The sequence below is a fragment of the Lepus europaeus genome, chromosome 10 (genome assembly GCF_033115175.1).
Source record: "Lepus europaeus isolate LE1 chromosome 10, mLepTim1.pri, whole genome shotgun sequence".
Lineage (NCBI taxonomy): Eukaryota > Metazoa > Chordata > Mammalia > Lagomorpha > Leporidae > Lepus > Lepus europaeus.
The window spans coordinates 65,324,920-65,344,705 of record NC_084836.1 but is presented as its reverse complement, the minus strand read 5'-3'; the positions used below and the strand labels follow the sequence as shown (position 1 = coordinate 65,344,705).

At 40.1% G+C, this 19,786-nt stretch overlaps 1 protein-coding gene across 1 annotated transcript; it reads left to right on the top strand.

Moving 5' to 3' along the window:
• Nucleotides 1–8,807: 8,807 nt before the first annotated feature.
• LOC133767687 (olfactory receptor 6C2-like) lies at nucleotides 8,808–18,762 on the top strand. Its single transcript, XM_062202121.1, has 2 exons — nucleotides 8,808–9,722; nucleotides 18,742–18,762. The coding sequence occupies exons 1-2, from the start codon at nucleotides 8,808–8,810 to the stop codon at nucleotides 18,760–18,762; spliced, it is 936 nt and encodes a 311-aa protein (XP_062058105.1).
• Nucleotides 18,763–19,786: the final 1,024 nt, after the last annotated feature.

Here is a 19,786-nt window from a genome sequence, read left to right as displayed (position 1 = left end):
TGTATTAACTCAGATTAACTTCTTCAAAATATCCTAAAGCCCAAATTTCATTTTATTCTTTTTTCTTCATGTAATGAACCATTACTGGGATAACAACCCTTACCAAAAAAAATTGTCTCTATGTTCATAGCAAATATATTAATTGCTTTAGGCTAACTGAAACCACAAAATACTACAAATATTTACAAGGGAAAACAATAACACAAAACAATATGAAAATTAGTGCCAAATTTATGAAGAACATGTTTGCAAGAAATTGACACTACTTGCCACAATATGAGCAACACTATAAGTAAATTTAATCTGAATCAGAAGAGGAAAGGAAGTAGAGAGGGAGAAAAGAAAAGAACCCAAGAAAATAAAAAGGAAAAGGAAAGCAATGAGAGACAAGACAAAGGTGGGGAGATGAAGGAAACGGGGCAATTGAGTGGGACTCTGCTCTATCAAAATCTTGCCAGTGAGTCTTAATGGTTGGGGTTGGCCAACTATGCAACAGGGCCAAAAACAGACCAATGACCTGACCCTCTAGAAAATTTATTCTATGACCTGTGAGACCGTCTTACAAACTTCACAAATATATACCCTGACCTCTGACTTCAGGGTTGTTTGGCCAAAGACAAGGCTATAGAAGGTCAGCATTTAGGAGGAGAGTACAGTTGGATATCTATTTTGCTCATTTCTTCCTGTCAAAATGACAGCGATTGGCTACATCCAACTTGGGAACACCAGAATGGAACTTTTGCTGAGTCTTTATATCTCTTTCTCCACTTTTTGAAGCATTGACTCCTCACTGAAGAAGAAAAATGAAGAGTTAGGAATCAGTCATCAATGATGTCATTATCAAGGACTATCTAGCAGTGATGCATATACTCTCTGACAAACTACATCTTGCCATCAGGGACATTTTTCTGCACTAATTCCTGGCTAGAGAATTTATCAGATATGTAAAGGACATAAATAAACATTTTATATTTTTTGAGTCAGAAAAATTAAGTATAATAAAAAGTGAAATGAGGATTTGTATGCTGGATTGTTAATAGTAAAATATTGAAGAATGAATGTTTCCATTCAAATTGAGGGACAACACAATGATGTCTCCACTCATCACATCTCTTTAACACTACATTGGAAGCTGTGGCTAAAGAAATAAGGCAAGAAAAAATTCAGGCCTCCAAAATGGAAAGGGAGAAACAAATCCATCTTTATTTGGAGACTGTATGATTGTCTATGTGAAAAGCCACTGGAATCTGTTGTAAAACTATTAGGATTGGTGTAGGCACCTAGGTTAGTGATTAAGATGCCAGTGTCCCACACCAGAGTACCTGGCTCTGAATCCCAGCTTCTAACTGTGACTCAGCTTTCTGCTAATGCATATTTTCCAAGACAGCATTGATGGTGCAAATCACTGGGTTAAGCATGGATTGAGTTCCAGCTCTGGGCTTCAGGCAGAACCAATTCCAGTCAATGCAGGTATTTGGGGGAGTGAACCAGTCAATGGGACAATAGGAGTACATTTCTCTCCCCCCCCCTCAAATAAATAAAATTTTTCAAAAACCACTAGAACAATAAGCGTATTTAGTAAGTGTGAAATATAACATCAATATACAAAAATCAATTTTCTCTACACTTGAAAAAAATAATCAAAATTGAAATTATTAATAAACAACACTGCCAATAATTGCTTCAAAGTAGAAAATATTTAGAGATAAATTTGGCCAAATATCTATGTACAGAAAGCTACAAAACATGGCTGATGGAAATTAAAGACTTAAACAAATGGAGAAATACACTATATTCATAGAATAGAAGACTCAGTATTACTAAGATTTCAGTTCACCCGAGTGCTTCTGTAGGTTTAATACAACCTCCACCAAAATCTCAGCAGATTTTTCTGTATGAATTGAAAAGCTGATTCTAAAAATTATATCTACATGCAAAGGTATAGAATAGCTAAAACAGCTTTGATAAAGAACATTGGGAAATATGACTTAAAGATTTATAAAGCTATAGTAATACAGTATTGAAAAACAGACCAATACACCAATACAAAAGAGTCCAGAAATAAACATACATACATATATTGTAATTTTATTTTTGACAAAGATGCTAAACATCAATAAGTATGTAACTACAGATTCTACACTATAGAATATTCACTACAGAGTCATTAAAGAGCAATGACAGTTCAGATAGTCACACAAATGAATTTGGACATATATTGGAACAATCTCCTAGGAAACCAAAGCTTAGAAAAGCTGGCACAAATTAATTCTAAGGGGTTTTTACTATATTTATGAAAAGCAAATGCATTTGTAATGAAAAATCTTCCCACCACATAAACTCCAAAGAGCATCCCAAGGAGATGACTCTACATATTTCATAATTTACATAAAATCTTCAAAATGAGAACACAACAAAACACATTCATGTTAAGGTCCATAATAGGGGTAGACGTTTGACTCAGCAGTTAAGACTCTGCTTGGGATGCCTGCATCCTATATTGGAGTGCCCGGTTTTCTCTCTGTGTCTCCCTGCCTTTCAAATGAGATGAAATAATTTTTCAAAGTCCAGAAAAATCTGTTTACAAAAACCTGGTGAAGATTTAAAGGTAAGAAAATTCACTAGCCAGTCTCCCATTATCATAGATTATCACAGCCTAAGTCAAATGTTAGCAAATTGTCTCCTGCAGTATATAAAAAAGGCAAATGCATCATGAAACATTAGAATTGGCTCTAGGAAAAAATGTTATATTTAAAATAAGATATACAATTCACTACATGCAAACAACTTAATTTCTAAACAGGTATTAGGAGTTACCATAATTTTTAAATAATGCAAAAAATTTGAAGCCCAATAACATTTACAGAAAAAATTTTTCAACATATATGAGAATAGAAATGTTTATTGGTTGAAAATAATAATGAGTTAACACAGAAGCACAGTGAGAAATTAAAATTATGTATAGAAGTCAGTGTGGTGTTTTAGAGCGAATTTTGCTAACAGGATGTAAAAGTCACTTTAGGCCGGCACCGTGGCTCACTTGGCTAATCCTCCGCCTGCAGCACCGGCAGCCAGGGTTCTAGACCCGGTCTGGGCGCCGGATTCTGTCTCAGTTGCTCCTCTTCCAGTCCAGCTCTCTTCTGTGGCCCAGGAGTGCAGTGGAGGATAGCCCAGGTCCTTGGGCCCTGCACCCGTATGGGAGACCAGGAGAAGCACCTGGCTCCTGGATTCGGATCAGCGCAGCGCGCCAGCCACAGCAGCCATTGAGGGGTGAACCAACGGCAAAGGAAGACCTTTCTCTCTTTCTCTCTCTCACTGTCCACTCTGCCTGTCAAAAAAAAAAAAAAAGTCACTTCAGTCCTTACATTCTAAACCTAGGAATTAGCTTAAATTTTGAAAAAATATTTGTGGAAGGACAATATACAAAAAAACTAAATTACTGAAGAATGATTTTTGGTAATTCTCACTAGATTAGTGGGTATTCATACATTTTGTGATTTTAATTAAAGCTGTAATGAGGGAGAGCACTGGGCTTGGCAATCTTAGAGACACCTGAGATGAGGAGTGAATGTCAGAGGACACAGGTACTTTACCATTTGATTTTTTTCAAACATTTATTTACTGACTAAGCAGAGTGAGAGTGAGAGAGGGAGGGCGGGAGATTCAGGGCTGGGGAGATTTCTTCTACTGGTTCATTCCCCCAAAAGTTTTCAATAGCCGGAACTCAGTCAGACCAACACAGGAACCAGGAGCTCCACTCAGCTCTCGCACATGGGTAGCAGGAATTCAAGCACCTGGGCCATCAGCTGCTTCCCGTGTGCATTAGCAAGCAGCTGGGTCAGAAGCAGAGTGCTCAGGTCTCCTAATTGGGCACTCTCATGTGGGATGCAGAAATCCCACACTGTGGTTTAACCCGCGAGCCTCAGTGCCTGCCCCCACCAACTCATTTTCAATGCTGTTGGCCTGTACTGGCTGCTACATTGCCACCTCCCTTTCTCTGAGGACATTGTCGGCACTGCTGAGTTTTTCAGGATTTCTGCCAAGTTCATTACACGGAAGATTCATTAGTGATTTTTGAAATTGGGTTCCCAAGGTGCTTTTGTGTATTCATTTCATTTCAGCTTGGCTAATAAAACAAATGCTAATCTTATTAGTGAAAAACTTCTCACTCTATACTTAGGATTCAGAGTATCAACTTGTAAAACCAGAGAGCTCCTGGCATTTTAAAATCTCTCAATACTGTATTACTTTCACACTTAGAGCAGTTTACAGTGGGTGGAGTCCTTGATGAGAAAGCTTTGTCAATGTGTCAAAGAGGAAAATATGGAAGATCAAGGACATTTCAGAGGGTAATAAATGGAGTGACAATCCACGAGGCAGAGTGGCCAGAGGTTCAAACACAAGCCTGGAGAAGAAATCAGTGTCTCCTGAGAGCCTGCAGGAAAATGGAAGGTGCTGGTGACTTCCAGGAAAGTAAGTCCAATCTCTGTGCCTCGCTTATTTTTTAACTTTTTTTAACATACCAGGTATATAAAAACTGCTCATATTTTGAGGGTACTATGTAATGTTTCAATGCTTGTACACTTTATGTAAGATCCAATCAAGGTAAATATATCTCTCCCTCCTAAAATTTAGCATTTCATTTTTTAATTTATATTTTGTAAGTCTATTCTTTATTTTACTATTATTTATTTGAAAGGCAGAGAGGCAGAGATAGAGACAGACAGAAAGATCTTCTGCCAGTTAGCTCACCCCCAAGTGTTCACAACAGCTGGGGCTGGCCCAAGCCAACCTAGGAGCCTGGAACTCCTTGTCTTTTGCATGGGTGAATAGCATCCAAGTATTTGAACCATCACCTGCTGTCTCCAAGGGTGCACATGGGCAGGAAGCAGAGCTGGGGTCAAAGCCAGGCTCACTCCCATCTAGGATGCTGGAGTCCCAGGCAGTGTCTTCAACACTGCAATCAAACTTCCATTCCCACATTGAGCATTTCTCTATGATAAAAACATATCTTTCTTTTTGAGACATTAGATCTGAGTTTCTTCAGAGAAGTGGATTTTTTAATTTTATTTTTAATATCATTTAATTTATACAAGTTTCATATATTTCATATATACAGATTTAGGAACATAGTGGTACTTCCCACCCTACCTACTTTCCCACCCATGATCCAACCCTTCCTCCTCCCTCTCCCATTCCCACTCTTAATATATTCAAAGATCTATTTTCAGTTTCCTGAATATGCCTAAGGTTAAGTAAAGGGTCTCATTAAGTAAAGACTTCAACAAAGAGTATGAAGAAAAAAACACTGTTCTCAACAGTAGAGACAAGGGCCATAAACAATCATCAAATTTCAAAATGTCCATTTCACTCCAATACATTACATTTTGGAGAAGTTGATTTCACCTATATGTGTCAAAATGAGTGATGCTATAGCTATTTGAAACATTTTAAAAAATAAGCTTATATATGAATTGTAATTATTTTTTGTAGGAAGCAGAACCTCTGATAAACCACTTAGGCATGATAGTCAATAATGACTGCTATCTAGATTGTGGCCTCATTCTCAGCTGTTATAAAGTCAGCCTCCACATCAAAGTGAAGGCAGTGTGTATTTATATACACAAGCATGTTTATACGTAACTCATTAGCTCAAAATTGATAGAATTAAAGACCTCGGCAATCTCAAAATTTTTTTAAATCTCAGAAATATATATAAAGAACATAGAAATATCAGTTACAGTTCAGTTTCAATAATTTTCTCAAACTATCTGCTAGTGTTTTGTACAAGAGGAAAATATTAAAAGTTTGAGAAACAATATAGATATCTTTAAACAAAGGATGTTACTCAATGTGGCCAGTATGTTTCTACCAAACTGTTTCAGAGAGCTGGAGGAGACTTGGCAGCAGCTGAGCTGGGCTCTGATAGTTTTTCTCCATTTTCTCTGCTTAGTTCTTCCCAGGGTGTTCCTGCAATGCCAGGGAATGCCTGGAGCTCCCCAGAAAGTACACACGTGGTTTTCTCTATGTTTGTGACCCACACTGGATGTTACTGGGAACTAGACATATCCAAAGGAAAGAAAATTTTTAAATAAACCAGGGAAACTATTCATAATACAATCTAATGGTGCCTCCAGGGAAAATTTTTTCCCACCCGTTGACAGATGCAAATCTCAAACTCTAGACACACTGATTCAGTATTAAAAATATTTGAGATCATCAACATAGTTATCAGTGATGGCTGGAGAAATCACAGGAGAGCCATTGGTGCAAATTCAGAACAGAAAGTTCTTTAACATGAATATGTCACTGAAAGGTGAATTAAGAATTAAACACAGCATCAATAAGGGAAGATGATTTCACCTGCCCAAGACAGAGAGCCAAACCCAGGGTTCAGTGTTTCCTGGCTTTGATTATTACGATAGCTGAGCAGGTATCAGATAGACAGTTCAGAGAGCCTCATGCTTTAAAACAAAGAGCAGATGATGAATTGACACCCAATTTGACAAGTTTTGTATTTAATGTTTATACTTCTGTAAGTAGGAGTTACAACATACGTGGATGTATTTGCAAAAGGAAAATGTGAACGTGAATGTTCCAAAATAGTAGCTGTTCTGTCATTTTACATTCTCTGCCCATTTTTACATATCAGACTTGATTTTTTAATCTTATACATGACCCATATAATAAAAACAGTGTCAAGATTAAACATTTGAAAGATGGAATAAAAAGAGAGGAGTTAGTCACACTTTAGAGCCAATTATCTTGCCAAATTTGACATTTAATATACAAGAAAGATGGTTTTCTCGTGGAATAATGGCTTTTATACTTGTAATAAAGCAATGAAATGTATGAAGTCTCCAATATTTTCCGAAGTTTTCAGGGTTGAGTTCAACACAACAGGGAAGCATCTGGTGTCCCTAAGCAGAGGAGAATGGAACTCAAAGGAGGTAGGTGGGCTCCTGGGGTGGGATGTCACTATAGTGTAGTGGATCCATTGAGATTGCTTTTGTGTGACCTTATCTTTCAGCTCTCAAGAAAACCAAGATCTTGACTAAGGATACTTCTCTAAGTGTCATAAAAGTAAGAATCTGACACATTATTGGACTTGAACCTGTGTCCAGACTGGTAAGAAGAGACTATTTCAATCAGTGCATTGGCTCCATTCTGGCAACTCTTTGATTGGAGTTTCCCAGGAAAATCTAATTTCAATCACTGATGTAAGAAAAATAGCAAGTCACAGAGACTGACTGGAAGCATTTCCTTTATGGATATTGTGATTAATTTCTGATAACTGAGGGAAAAGTTATAAAGGAGTTTTGACCCAAATTAAGCATCACAAACTTGACCTATAATTTTATTATCTTACTTATTATTTATGTCATTTATTTATTTGTTATCTCAAAGAAGCAAAATTGAATTTAACTACTCATTTACATGACAGATAAGGCAAGGAAGAAAAGCCAGTTATCTCTTCAGTACGATATTAGCAGAAAAAGTGGAAATTTCGTGGTAAGGCTTAATTCAGTAGTAAATACTTCACTTTAATGCAAAAAAAAATATATAAAATACAAAATATGAGAGCCATGAACATAGAATGCTTCAGGTAAAATTAATGATATAGCAATACAAGGAAGTCCAAATAGGAAAGAAGATAACTTTATATGTGCCTGGTGAAAAATGTCAGAATTTAACCAATAACCATTTGTTAGGCATTGACTATGTACATGGGTTGTGATTAGTATTGTGGGTTGTTCCAGTTTTTTTAAAAAAAATCCATTTCTGACCAACAGACTCACGTTTCCATGGCAACTGCCATGACAGAAATGAGTACTGTCTGGCAATGGTGCATCAATGGGAGTGTGGCGGTGGGGATGGGGAGGAGGATACAACCAGCCACCAGGTTTCAAAGATTTTCCAAAAGAAATAATACTTCTACTAAAAATCAAAGAACTGTTGTCCTAAAGTTGAATGCAAGGATTGTTAAACAGAATAGAAGAGAAGAAAGGATGGGAGGGGAAATTGATCCAGACAGTTGCTTCCTGTGGAGTGATTATATAACACCCAAAATATCATATGAGTTCAATTACTGTAATCCATTAGTTTTATTACAGAGAATGCATTGGAAGAATAGAATACACAGTTTATGAAATCAGCTTTGCATGTGCTTAGTGTGATGCATAATAGCTATATGTAACAATTTCAGAAAATAAATCAGTATAAATACAGATATAAAATTTATCACACATGGACCCTATTTGAAATCACAGGACTTGATGCTTGTATGTACTACATTTTACACACATAAAATTATAATTGATTATGGATTTTGTAGAGCTTCTGTAATGAATTATTTGTTATGTAATTGGGTTTTACCAAGTACCACGCCATGAGTAAACACATGGAACTATGAGTGAATTTTAAGATTTCAACCTCATACCAAATCAGAATGAATTGGAATACAAGATAATCTTAATATTGAATGATAGTAAAAATTAATATAGGATATAGACAATAATTAATAAGGAAAATGCAATAGAGAGGTAAAATTTGTATATTACTAGATTGTGTCACAGATTGATCTATAAGATATCCCCTTTTAAAATATAAAAAAGAAAGCATAAAAGCTAAGACTTTATATATGTTGACAACATTAACTACCAAAATAAAGAATAAGTTTCATGTGAACCAGTTACTGGCTTCATTTTACTTTTCATTGTTTACCACTATGGAACACTGACATTCCTATATTCTAGCATAATACCTGATTCTTTTCATGAAGACTGGATACAAATCAGGAGTCAGTTATGAGAAACCACACAATAACAACATTCATTCTCCTGGGACTAACAGACGATCCACAACTTCAGGGCCTGCTTTTAATTTTTCTGTTTTTTGCCTACTTATTGAGTGTAACTGGGAACTTGGCTATTATCTCACTTATATTCATTGATTCTCACCTTAAAACACCAATGTACTTTTTCCTACAAAATTTTTCATTCTTAGAAATATTATTCACATCAGCTTGTATTCCTAGATATTTGTATAACCTATTGACAGGTGACAAGACTATTACTTATTGTGCTTGTGCTATTCAAGCATTTTTTACAGATCTTTTTGGAGTTACTGAGTTTTTCCTTCTGGCCATCATGTCCTATGACCGCTATGTGGCCATCTGCAAACCCCTGTATTACATGACCATCATGAGCAGCAGAGCCTGTAGAAGTTCCATCTTTTGTTGTTGGATGGCTGGCTTTTTAATCATACTCCCACCGTTTAGCTTGAGTCAGAGTCTGGAATTCTGTGACTCTAACATCATTGACAGCTTTCTTTGTGATGTGTCTCCCTTCCTGAAGATATCATGCTCAGACACATGGGTCATTGAGCAGATGGTTATAGGCTGTGCTGTGTTGACCTTCATCACAACCCTTCTGTGTGTAGTTTTCTCCTACATATATATAATCAGAACGATTACAAGATTCCCCTCAGCCCAGCAAAGGAAGAAGGCCTTTTCCACCTGCTCTTCCCACATGATTGTGGTCTCCATCACCTATGGCAGCTGCATCTTCATCTATGTGAAGCCCTCAGCAAAGGAGTCAGTGGCCATTAACAAGGGCGTGATCGTGCTCACCACCTCCATCGCGCCTATGCTGAACCCCTTCATCTACACCCTGAGGAACAAGCAAGTGAAACAAGCCTTCAATGACTCAGTCAAAAGAATTGTGTTGGGCCCTCTGCTGCAGCACAGTGGGTTGAGCCAACGCCTGCAATGCTGGCATTCTATATGAGTGTCAGTTCAAGTCCCAGGTCCTCTACTTCCAATCCAGCTCCTTGCCAATGTGCTGAGAAAGCAGCAGAGTTTGACCAAGCTCTTGGGACCCTGCCACCCATGTGAGCGACCCTGATGGAGTTCCGGGGTCTTGGCTTCAGCCTTGTGCAGCCCCAGCCAGTGCAGCCATTTGGGGAGTGAACCAGTGAACGGAAGGTTTCTCTGTGTGTCTCTTCCTATTTCTCTGTAGCTCTGCCTTTCAAATAAATAATAAATCTTTAAAAAGAAAAAATAGTTGTGTTATCTTCTAAGAGGCAAAAGTCAGTGATTCAAGTTCTCATAAGAGACTTGCTACCCAAAGAATGGATCATTAAGTTTGTAAAATAATTTGTTCCTGCTTACTCTAAAACTCCATTCAAACTGAATTTCTCAAAACTTTTCTTGTATCCACAACTTCATTTTTACTTTTTGTAAATACAGTTATTTTACTGATATTTTCTACGAGGGATTAAAAACAGTGCAATGTGATAATCCCATAATATAAAACTTTCACTGCTAAAATAAAGCTCATTATATTAAATACATATACTATGAGCAAATCCAAACAAAAGTGTTTAATTCTGTTGTTGTTACTGTTGTCATGGATATACTAATGGAGACTGGAATGAAGATAGGCCCAATACCAGGACACCAACCTTATCTGAAAGGTGTTGAAAAATCCAATGAACTTTGAATAATTATAATGAAAGGTGTTGGACATCAAGTCCCCACTGCCTCCTGGACAAGATGCTGTACAATCATACAGGTAGGACACGCAGTCAGGGGAGGGCAGCCGGCCAGCATTTGCAAACAGCTGCTGCTGTAGAGGCAGAGCTCTCTATTAGCCCATGGTACCGAGAGTCACTTTATCACTTCTTCTATCTTTTTGGTGTGTTTTCTCTGAAATTCTCTTGACGCCAAAGTTTCCACTAACTTGAATCTTCTTCCAAACCTTCCTACATGTCCTTGGTTATCCCTTTTTCCAGAAACCCCTAATTTGACAGAGCTCTCATTTTCCTCTTAACACAAGAGGTACTTTTTGTAACTGAGCAGTCTATTATGTCACTATTGTTTTTCAATGTTCACAAAGCCTACAGGCACACCCAGATCCTCCCTTGAGCTATGTAGCCGCAGGAAATTTCTCTGAGCCAGTCAGGTCCATCCTGCCACAGCAGGTCCACAAAACACAGGGGCTGCAGTCCCATGGGCTTGCTGAGTTCTGACAATGATTAGGCCTAACAGTATGAATCCAGGCACTCTGCAATTTTCAGTTCCAAAGACCCCTTTTCTTCTGTTGCCTAATTCTCCTCAAAATGTCAAAAAGAGCTTAACTACCCCAATGCTAGTAGTCAATACATTCTGTGTATTTATCTATGCCTTTCCTTGGACTAGGCACTTAATTGTCTTTTCTTTTTTTTTTTTTAATTTATTCGAAGGAAACAGATTTCATGTGTTTCATATATATAGTTCAAAGAACATAATGATACTTCCCAGCATCCCTCACTCTCACCCTTCCTCCTTCTTCCTGTCTTATTTTTCTTTTCATTTTGGCAATGACATTCTTTCAGTTTATAATCACCAACTCAATCCTCCACCAAACAAAGAATTCAATGAGTAGTAACTAGAAAGACCACTGCACCTCAGGAGTACGGACAAGGGCTATAAACAATAATCACATCTCAAGATGTCAAAATGGACTACTTTATTTGGCAACAACAATGGCTATACAGATAAACATTAATTTCATCTTAGTTTTTTAAAATAAAAGAACTAAGGCTGGGAGCTGGTTGGGACTTCACTTAAATCTGGAGTGTATAACGCAGCTGCTGCATTTTATATTTTAATTCTTGTTATCTTAAATTTTAATTAGTTTCTAACAGATTCAATGTGCTTTGTAGATACATTCCTTATAATGATATTCCCTCTCTCCCCGTTTCTTCCTCACACCCTCCTTCCTTCTCCTTTTCTTCCTTTTTTTTTTTTCTTAGTTTTTGAGATAACATATTTTAAATTTATATTACAGGGGCCAGTGCCGTGGCTCACTTGGTTAATCCTCCACCTGCGGCGTCAGCATCCCATATGGGCACCGGGTGCTAGTCCTGGTTGCTCCTCTTCCAGTCCAGCTCTCTGCTGTGGCCCAGGAAGGCAGTAGAGGATGGCCCAAGTCCTTGGGTCCCTGCATTCACATGGGAGACTAGGGAGGAGCACCTGGCTCCTGGCTTCAGAACGGTGCAGTGCCAGCCGTAGCAGCCATTTGGGGAGTGAACCAATGGAAGGAAGACCTTTCTCTGTTGCTCTCTCTCACTGTCTATAACTCTGTCAAATAAACAAGGAAAACGCAAAAAAAAAAAAAAAAAAGTTTAAAAATTTACATTACAATGAAAAGGCTAACTGCTTCACCAAATAAGAAATCCAAGAATTAAAAAGCAAAAAGACACTAGTTTAATGAGAACATAGACAATGGCTACAAACAATAATTGAATGGAAAAATGACCATTTGACCCACATAGAGTACATTTTAAAATAATCACAGATCATTGAAGCTATAGTAGTATAACATTCTTAACCACTGGTTCCACAAAGGTAAAAACAATGTTCTACAAAACTATATTTGCAGCAGTACTGATACACAAAGACATTTGATTTTTCTTCTCCTTCTCCTTCTTTTTTTTTACATTTTAGCTCCTACATGTAAGGGAAAATGTGCGGTATTTGTCTTTCTGGGTCCAGCTTATTTTTATTTCACTAAACATGATGTACTCCAGCTGCATCCATTTCGCTACAAATGGTAGCATTTCATTCTTTTTTATAACAGCTACTCCACTTTTTTTTTAGCTGCTCCACTTTATACAAAGTGCCCATATCTTTAAAAATTTTAAATGATTCTCCATGTCTCTTTTTAAGTACATTTAAAAATAGCTACCTACTTGTATAGTAATTCATAAACAAAGTGTGGAGATACTCATTATCTCCAGAGAAAGGGCCTAGGAAATTGCAGGAAAAGAGACTGAGCGTTTCAGTAGCTTAGACTTTAAAAAACGTATTATGCCTTCTCAAGTAAGCCTCCCACTAGAATAAAATAGGAGGCAATCATTCCTGGAAACCATTGTGGGAATTCTTCTGAAACACAACCTCTCAGGAGACAGTGCATTCTTGCTCAAATTAACATGCAAGTGCAGTAACATTAAAATCCAGTGGAATTTCTGGCCAGCATTTCTCCATAGCTTGCATTATACGTCCCCTCCTAAATGCACAAATACACATTCACTCTTAGGACCTCTGTAATGAGATGAAGTCCATAGAAAATGCCGTGGTGCCCCATCCATGTCTTCTCGCCCTTCCTTCCATGACGCAGACCAGCCTGACCCTAACTTGCAATGTCCAGAGGCTGCACTGGGCAGAAAGCTCTATTTCTGGCCACAAGTGCCTGCAATCAAACTCCCCAGATGCAGCACTCATCTAATGAGTAAGAATTATTGTGGAAATGTTCCAGTCCTTTGGTCCTCAACTGGAAACAATCTGGGGCTGTGTTCTATCCTGGTTCCCTGAAGTCTCCAGGTCTAAGTGGCTGTACTTGAGATTCTTCAATCCTCAGATGCACAAGAGTTCTCTGCTTTGAAGAAATAGTCCACTCCCCCTGCTGGACACAGCAGCTTCCTCCTATCTGGAGACTATAGAAAGTCTTCACCTAGCCAAATGTGCTGGAAGATGATACCTTAAATCTTGGCTTCTAAAAAATTCCTAGGGTCAAGTCTAAGCACAGCATTTCTAGGAACTACTTTTTCCTTACAGAAGGCAAATAGATTTTCACCAAAATAGGTAATATGCACTGCAGGAATCAAGAGAACACAACTAGCCAGCGCAGTGGCTCAATAGGCTAATCCTCCACCTAGCGGCGCCGGCACACCAGGTTCTAGTCCTGGGGCACCGGATTCTGTCCAGGTTGCCCCTCTTCCAGGCCAGCTCTCTGCTGTGGCCAGGGAGTGCAGTGGAGGATGGCCCAAGTACTTGGGCCCTGCATCCCATGGGAGACCAGGAGAAGCACCTGGCTCCTGCCATCGGATCAGCGCAGTGCGCTGGCCGCAGCGCGCCGGCCGCAGCGGCCATTGGAGGGTGAACCAGCGGCAAAGGAAGACCTTTCTCTCTGTCTTTCTCTCTCACTGTCCACTCTGCCTGTCAAAAAAAAAAAAGAGAGAGAGAGAGAGAGAACACAACTAACAATGGATTGTGAAGATGCTAGACCTCTGTGCAGGATAAATAAATACCAAATAAGGGAGATATTATTGGCAGAAGCCCACTATTAAGCAGCTCAAGATTTAACAACTTAGCAAGAACACCTAGAGCCAATCCTAAAGTGCTACTATTGCTAGGACAAAAAGAAAGACAGACATGAGGCCCCATGTATGAGAAGTTCACATGGGAATCCAACTCTCTGCTATGGCCTGGGAAAGCAGTAGAACATGGCCCAAGTCCTTGGGCCCCTGCACCTGCATAGGAGACCTGGAAGCAGCACCAGGCTCCTGGCTTTGCATAGGCACAGCTCTGGCCATTGTGGCCAGTTGGGGAGTGAACCAGCTGATGGAGGACCTCTCTCTCTCTCTCTCTCTCTCTCTCTCTCTCTCTCTCTGCCCCTCCTCTCTCTGTGTAACTTTGACTTTCAAATAAATAAATAAATTTTTTAAAAAAAGAAAGTTCACATGGGAAAGGGCATGAATATGTGTTGAAAGCAACCCAACATCTCCAAATCGAGGTCCTGCCCAATATCCTTCTGGGGTTGGGGGTGGAGGTCTAACACCCCTGGAACCTTTCCATCCACTAATATTCTTGGGGTAAGGAGTGTCCCACACCCCCAGAACCATCTTCCCCAGGAACATTCCAGGGAAGATCTCATACCCCAGTCATCTTCTCACCCACAAACATTCCAGATGAAGAGGAGGAGGAAAATTGGCAGGAAGAAATTTGCTCTATTCCCGCACAAACCAGTCTGCACACCAGTGGGGCACTCGGTCCTCTGCTGAGCTGTTCTTCTCATCTGTCATTACATTTCGCTAATTTGCATACTGCCATTCTCTATCTCTCCTCTGAATGAGGACCGACCACTGTTTAGGCCTTACTGGTAGCATCTTTTTGGCAAGCCAGCCAAGAGGGATCAAGAGTGAGGTGGTCAGTCCAAGGGGCAGCGCCAGCAGGCTTGGGGAATGCTCCACTCCCAGCTTACTTCTCTCTCTCCTTGCACCTTACTTCCTCTGCATCCTGCCACCTGAGTCTCTTCTCGGCACACCCCTGTGGGTGCAGATGAGCAATTGCAAGCCATTAGGGCTCTCACTGCATGAAGACTCCCACGACAGGGAAAGTCCGTTGTGGCCCTGGGAAGACAGCTTTAGCCATTCCGCTGGCCTCAACACAATGTCCACACTCCCTAGGTGCACTGTAAGACATCCATCTGTCCACTCCCCGCAGCCAGCCCACTAGGAACAGTCCTACTGAGAGCAAGGCCTGCTCGTTCTTTTAACCTCCTCCATCTCGCTTGTCCTTATGGCCTGCCCAGCGTCTGTTCAGCACCCTCTCTTCTCTGACTCAAACACAGGGAAGCGGGGAGGAGGGGTTGCACCTGTTCAGCCACTAAAGTCAGATGCCAGATCTCAGTCAGCCCTGTCAAAGCCAAAAGGTTTTCTGCTAGAAAAAGTTGCACAAGAACTTTCGATCTTTTCATTTCCAAAATCTGTATTTCTTTAATTTTCCTAACCCATCTTCAAAAATTATCTTTTTTTTTTTACAGTTTTCATTTAACTGGTGTCTCTTTTCCTCAACTTTTAGTCAGCTCTTGCATCTTGAAAGTCTAGATAACAGGATTACTTGATTCTTTACCACTGGGTTTTTCTGCTATATCTAAGTTGTTCCAAGTAATCCTGTTATCTAGACTTTATAACTCTGATTAAATCTTATCTAGAGCCATGACTGAATGGATGATTATTGCTTTCACAATGCTCTGGGATCTTATTTTGGCCAAACATTTTAAACCTCTGATGTCTTTGACAGTTCTAAATGAAATTCTAAGATTTCAAAGGATGTAATTCTTATAATGGAGAGGCATTAGCTAATTAAGCCAATTTGTATTGTATGGAACACATTATCAGGTTGTGACAAACACTACACTTTTGGTTGTGCTTATGTAGAGATGCTATTGATATGATATGAATATTTAGAGGTTATATACCTATATAGAGATATTCTGTTCTTGTTTGGATTTTACCAATCATCATTGCAATCTTAATGAGAAAAAAAGAATTTAGGGCTCTTTCAAAAATCTTTAATACTGTCTACCCACCAACACCAACAATGATACCTGTGCACCTGGGTAAACCACTGCTTTTGGAATGATGTTCCAGAACTGACCTTTTCCGCCATGGTTTTACTAGGTATTACCAGGTCAAAGCATGAGTGAGAGGTCCTGAGGCCGGCACTGTGGCACAGTGGGATAAGGCCCTGGGCGTAGCACCAGCATCCCTTATGGGTGCAGGTTCAAGTCCCAGCTGCTCCACTTCTGATCCAGGTCTCTGCTAGTATGCTTGAGAAAACAACAGAGGATGGCCCAGGCCCTTAGGGCCCTGTATCCATGTGGGAGGCCTGGAGGAGACTTCTGGCTCCTGGCTTTGAATCAGCTCAACTCCAGACCTTGTACCCATTTGGGGAGTAAACCAATGGATGGAAAGCCTCTCTCTCTCTCTCTCTCTCTCTCTCTCTGTAACTCTTCTTTTCAAATAAATAAAATAAGTCTTTAAAAAATGATCAGAGGTCCTGCTGAATGGGAGAAAGCCCCCAGGAAAAAAGATAGAGACAGTCAATATTGGGTTACATGGTAAAGACCAGTGAATTCTATAAGCCCAGGAGAAGAACTGCTGGCTCTTCCCCAAGTGGGAGACCAAACAAGACACATGTTCTCTCCCCTTCTGTCTTGGGAAATGAGCAGGAATGCCAGATTCATTGCCCCCATTTCTCCTCTGTTCTCTTACAGATAAGAAACTGACCCTTTGTCCCAGAGGACTCTTCACTAGGATGTATTCTCAAAAACTGGTCCCTGTTTGATCCCTAGACCTTAAAAAGGGGGTGACTAATCATCTTCTGTAACACTGCCTGGCCATGGTATATATCAGAGGACCAAGAATCATGGCCAGAAAATGGGAGCTTAGATTACAACTCTGTTTTACAATTAGATCTATGCTGCCATGGATGTAATAGATGGACAGAAGTCCCTAATGTACAGGTTTTTATTGCAATATGAGAAAAATTAAAAACTTGGTAAGAGTTGCAACTGGACCCATCCTCCTTGCAACTGTTACTTAACCAACCACTGAGGGCCTACTGTAAGGCAGAACCCAAAGACTCAGCATCCCGGGAAAATGTGCCCATAAGAACTAGGCTCCCCAGGCTATGAAAGACCCCAGGAGTCTGACAAAAACAACACCTCTTTATACCCTCCCCTTCCTGATACAGGCCCGTTTCCTCTCTCCATGGGCCTGACCCATGGCCCTGGGCACAGATGCCATTGGGATATACTCTCTGTAGGAAGCAACAGGATCAACAGGGCCCATCAAAATGCAAGCCCCCTTTTCAATTCAGATCTTTAACCAAATTAAAAGGGAGATGGAAAATTTTAATTGATGACTTCCAAAAATTTATAAAGACAGGCAGTATAAGGTGGCCACCATATTTGACCTTACCTGTAAGGACATAACTGTCGTAACTTATGCAGAAGGGCAAATAGTGGTAGAGCATACCTATGACTGTGCAAGCATTTTGCATAGGCCAAATTAATGGTTCCCAATTCCAAATGAAGCCCTGCAAAGGGATGACTCTAATTAGGACTATATTCCTGCCACACAAAATCACAGGGATCATAAGGTGGTTTGTATAATGGCAGGATTGTGGGATAGCAAGACATGACCAATAAACGTTAACAAACTGTCACCAAAGAGGAATCCAAGGGAAAGCCAATTGCCTTTGTAGAAAGGCTTACAGAGGACCTTCCAAAATATACTGAATTGAATCCACATTCCTCTGTGGGAGACATAGTAGTAAAGGAAAGATTTCTAACTCAGGCCACCCCTGATAATAAAAGAAAGCTTCAAAAATTACAGGTGGGACTGAATATCCCCTTGACAGGCATCCTAAAGACTGCCTCCATAGTCTACTGTAATCAAAACCAGAGGAAGAGGAAAGAGCTAGGCAAAAGAAGCAGTGGAGATAGGCAGAAGGTTCAACTCATAGTCACCCTACACAATGACCTGTCATCAAGAAAACCAAGTAAGACCTGTCTGCACTCAGTCATCAATGTTGAAATCCAGGGTACTGGGCAAATAGCTGTCCTGACAAAAGTCAGCCTCCATGAAAACCTTGCCCAATCTACTTAAAACCATGCCACTGGAAACAGAGGTTGAGGGCCTCCTGTGTCAGAATTACAGTCCCTGTTGGTTCTAAACTGAGGAAGCCCTTAGCTCTAACTGGCTCCTGAGCCAATCATCAATATTGAGAGGCCAGAACCTAGGGTAACCCTTGATGTTGCAGGTAAGACCATAAACTATCTCTTAGATATGGGAGCTGCTTATTCAGTTCTAACCTCCTATTCAGATCAGCCCTCCTTTTAGTCCAGCCCAAAAAGGGAAGTCAACAGGATGCTTTCTGTTAAGAGGTCCACACACCACCTTCCCATACTTCATTTGGGCCCAGACCATATTTTCTCACCAGTTCTTAGTAATGACCAAGCGTCCCATGTCCCTCCTGGGAAGGGGCATCCTAAGCAAGTGATAATTTCAAGTGACATTAGGACATTCAGATTTGCATCATCACCATGATGGTACCAATATCATCCCAGACCTTCCAGTGCCCCATGAGAATAGTTGGTTCTACAGGCCAACCCTCAATCTGGGCCTCAGACATACCTGGCCAGATCTTAAAAGTCTACTTAGTTATTAGTAAGCTCAAAGATCCCAATAATATCTGAAATTTAAAACAATATCCTAATGCCAATTCCAGGAGATAACAATCCTCTTCATTCTTGTACTGAAGCTATTGATCTAGCCTAAGTCGTATCTACTATACCCATTTCCAAAGCCTCACCCACCATGCTAATTCCCTAAACACCACTTCTCTGGTCTCTAAGACAGCCGGTCCCTCTGCTCCCCATCCTGATGGGAATTAGCAGCCTGGCCAGGGTAGCAGGGGTCACCTCAGAAACTACTGGGATGATTTCAACAAACAAAATCTTTGCTAACCTCTAAAACAAATCCCCTGGACTTCTCACCCAGATTTCTGCCTCCCTCTCCACCTTCCAAAATCAGATCAAATCTTTGGTTGTGGTCATCCTACAAAACAGTCAGGGTCAGTGCTGTGGTTCGGTGGGTTAAGTGGCTGCCTGTAACACTAGCATCCCATAACAGAGTGCTGGTTTAAGTCTCAGCTGTTCCACTTCCAATCTAATTTTCTGCTAATGTACCTTGGAATGCAGCCAAAGATGACCCAAGTTCTTGGTCCCCTACCATCCTTGGGAGAATCCTAAATGGAGTTCCTGGATCTTGGCTTCAACTTAGCTCAGAACTAGTGGTTGTGACCACGTGGGTTGAAGATCTCTCTCCCTCCCTTTCTCTCTATCTCTCTCTCTCTCTCTCTCATATCTGTCACTCTGCCTTTCAAATAAATAAATCATTTTTGAAGGCAAGGCTTAGGGGAAAAACAAAGAAGACTTACACATGACAACCACTGCCCAAGGAAGCATTTTTATCATACTTCAAGAAGAAAGCTGTTTGGAGATCAAACAGGCAAGTACAACACCATGCCAACATTTCTTAGACAAGGTCAGACAACTCCTGGCCCAGGCTAACACAGTTGGAACTCTTGGCTCAATGTCTGGACATAGAGATCCTGGTTATTATCCTTCTTCATTCCTGTAACTTCTATACACTTACTACCTTTCTTTGAACC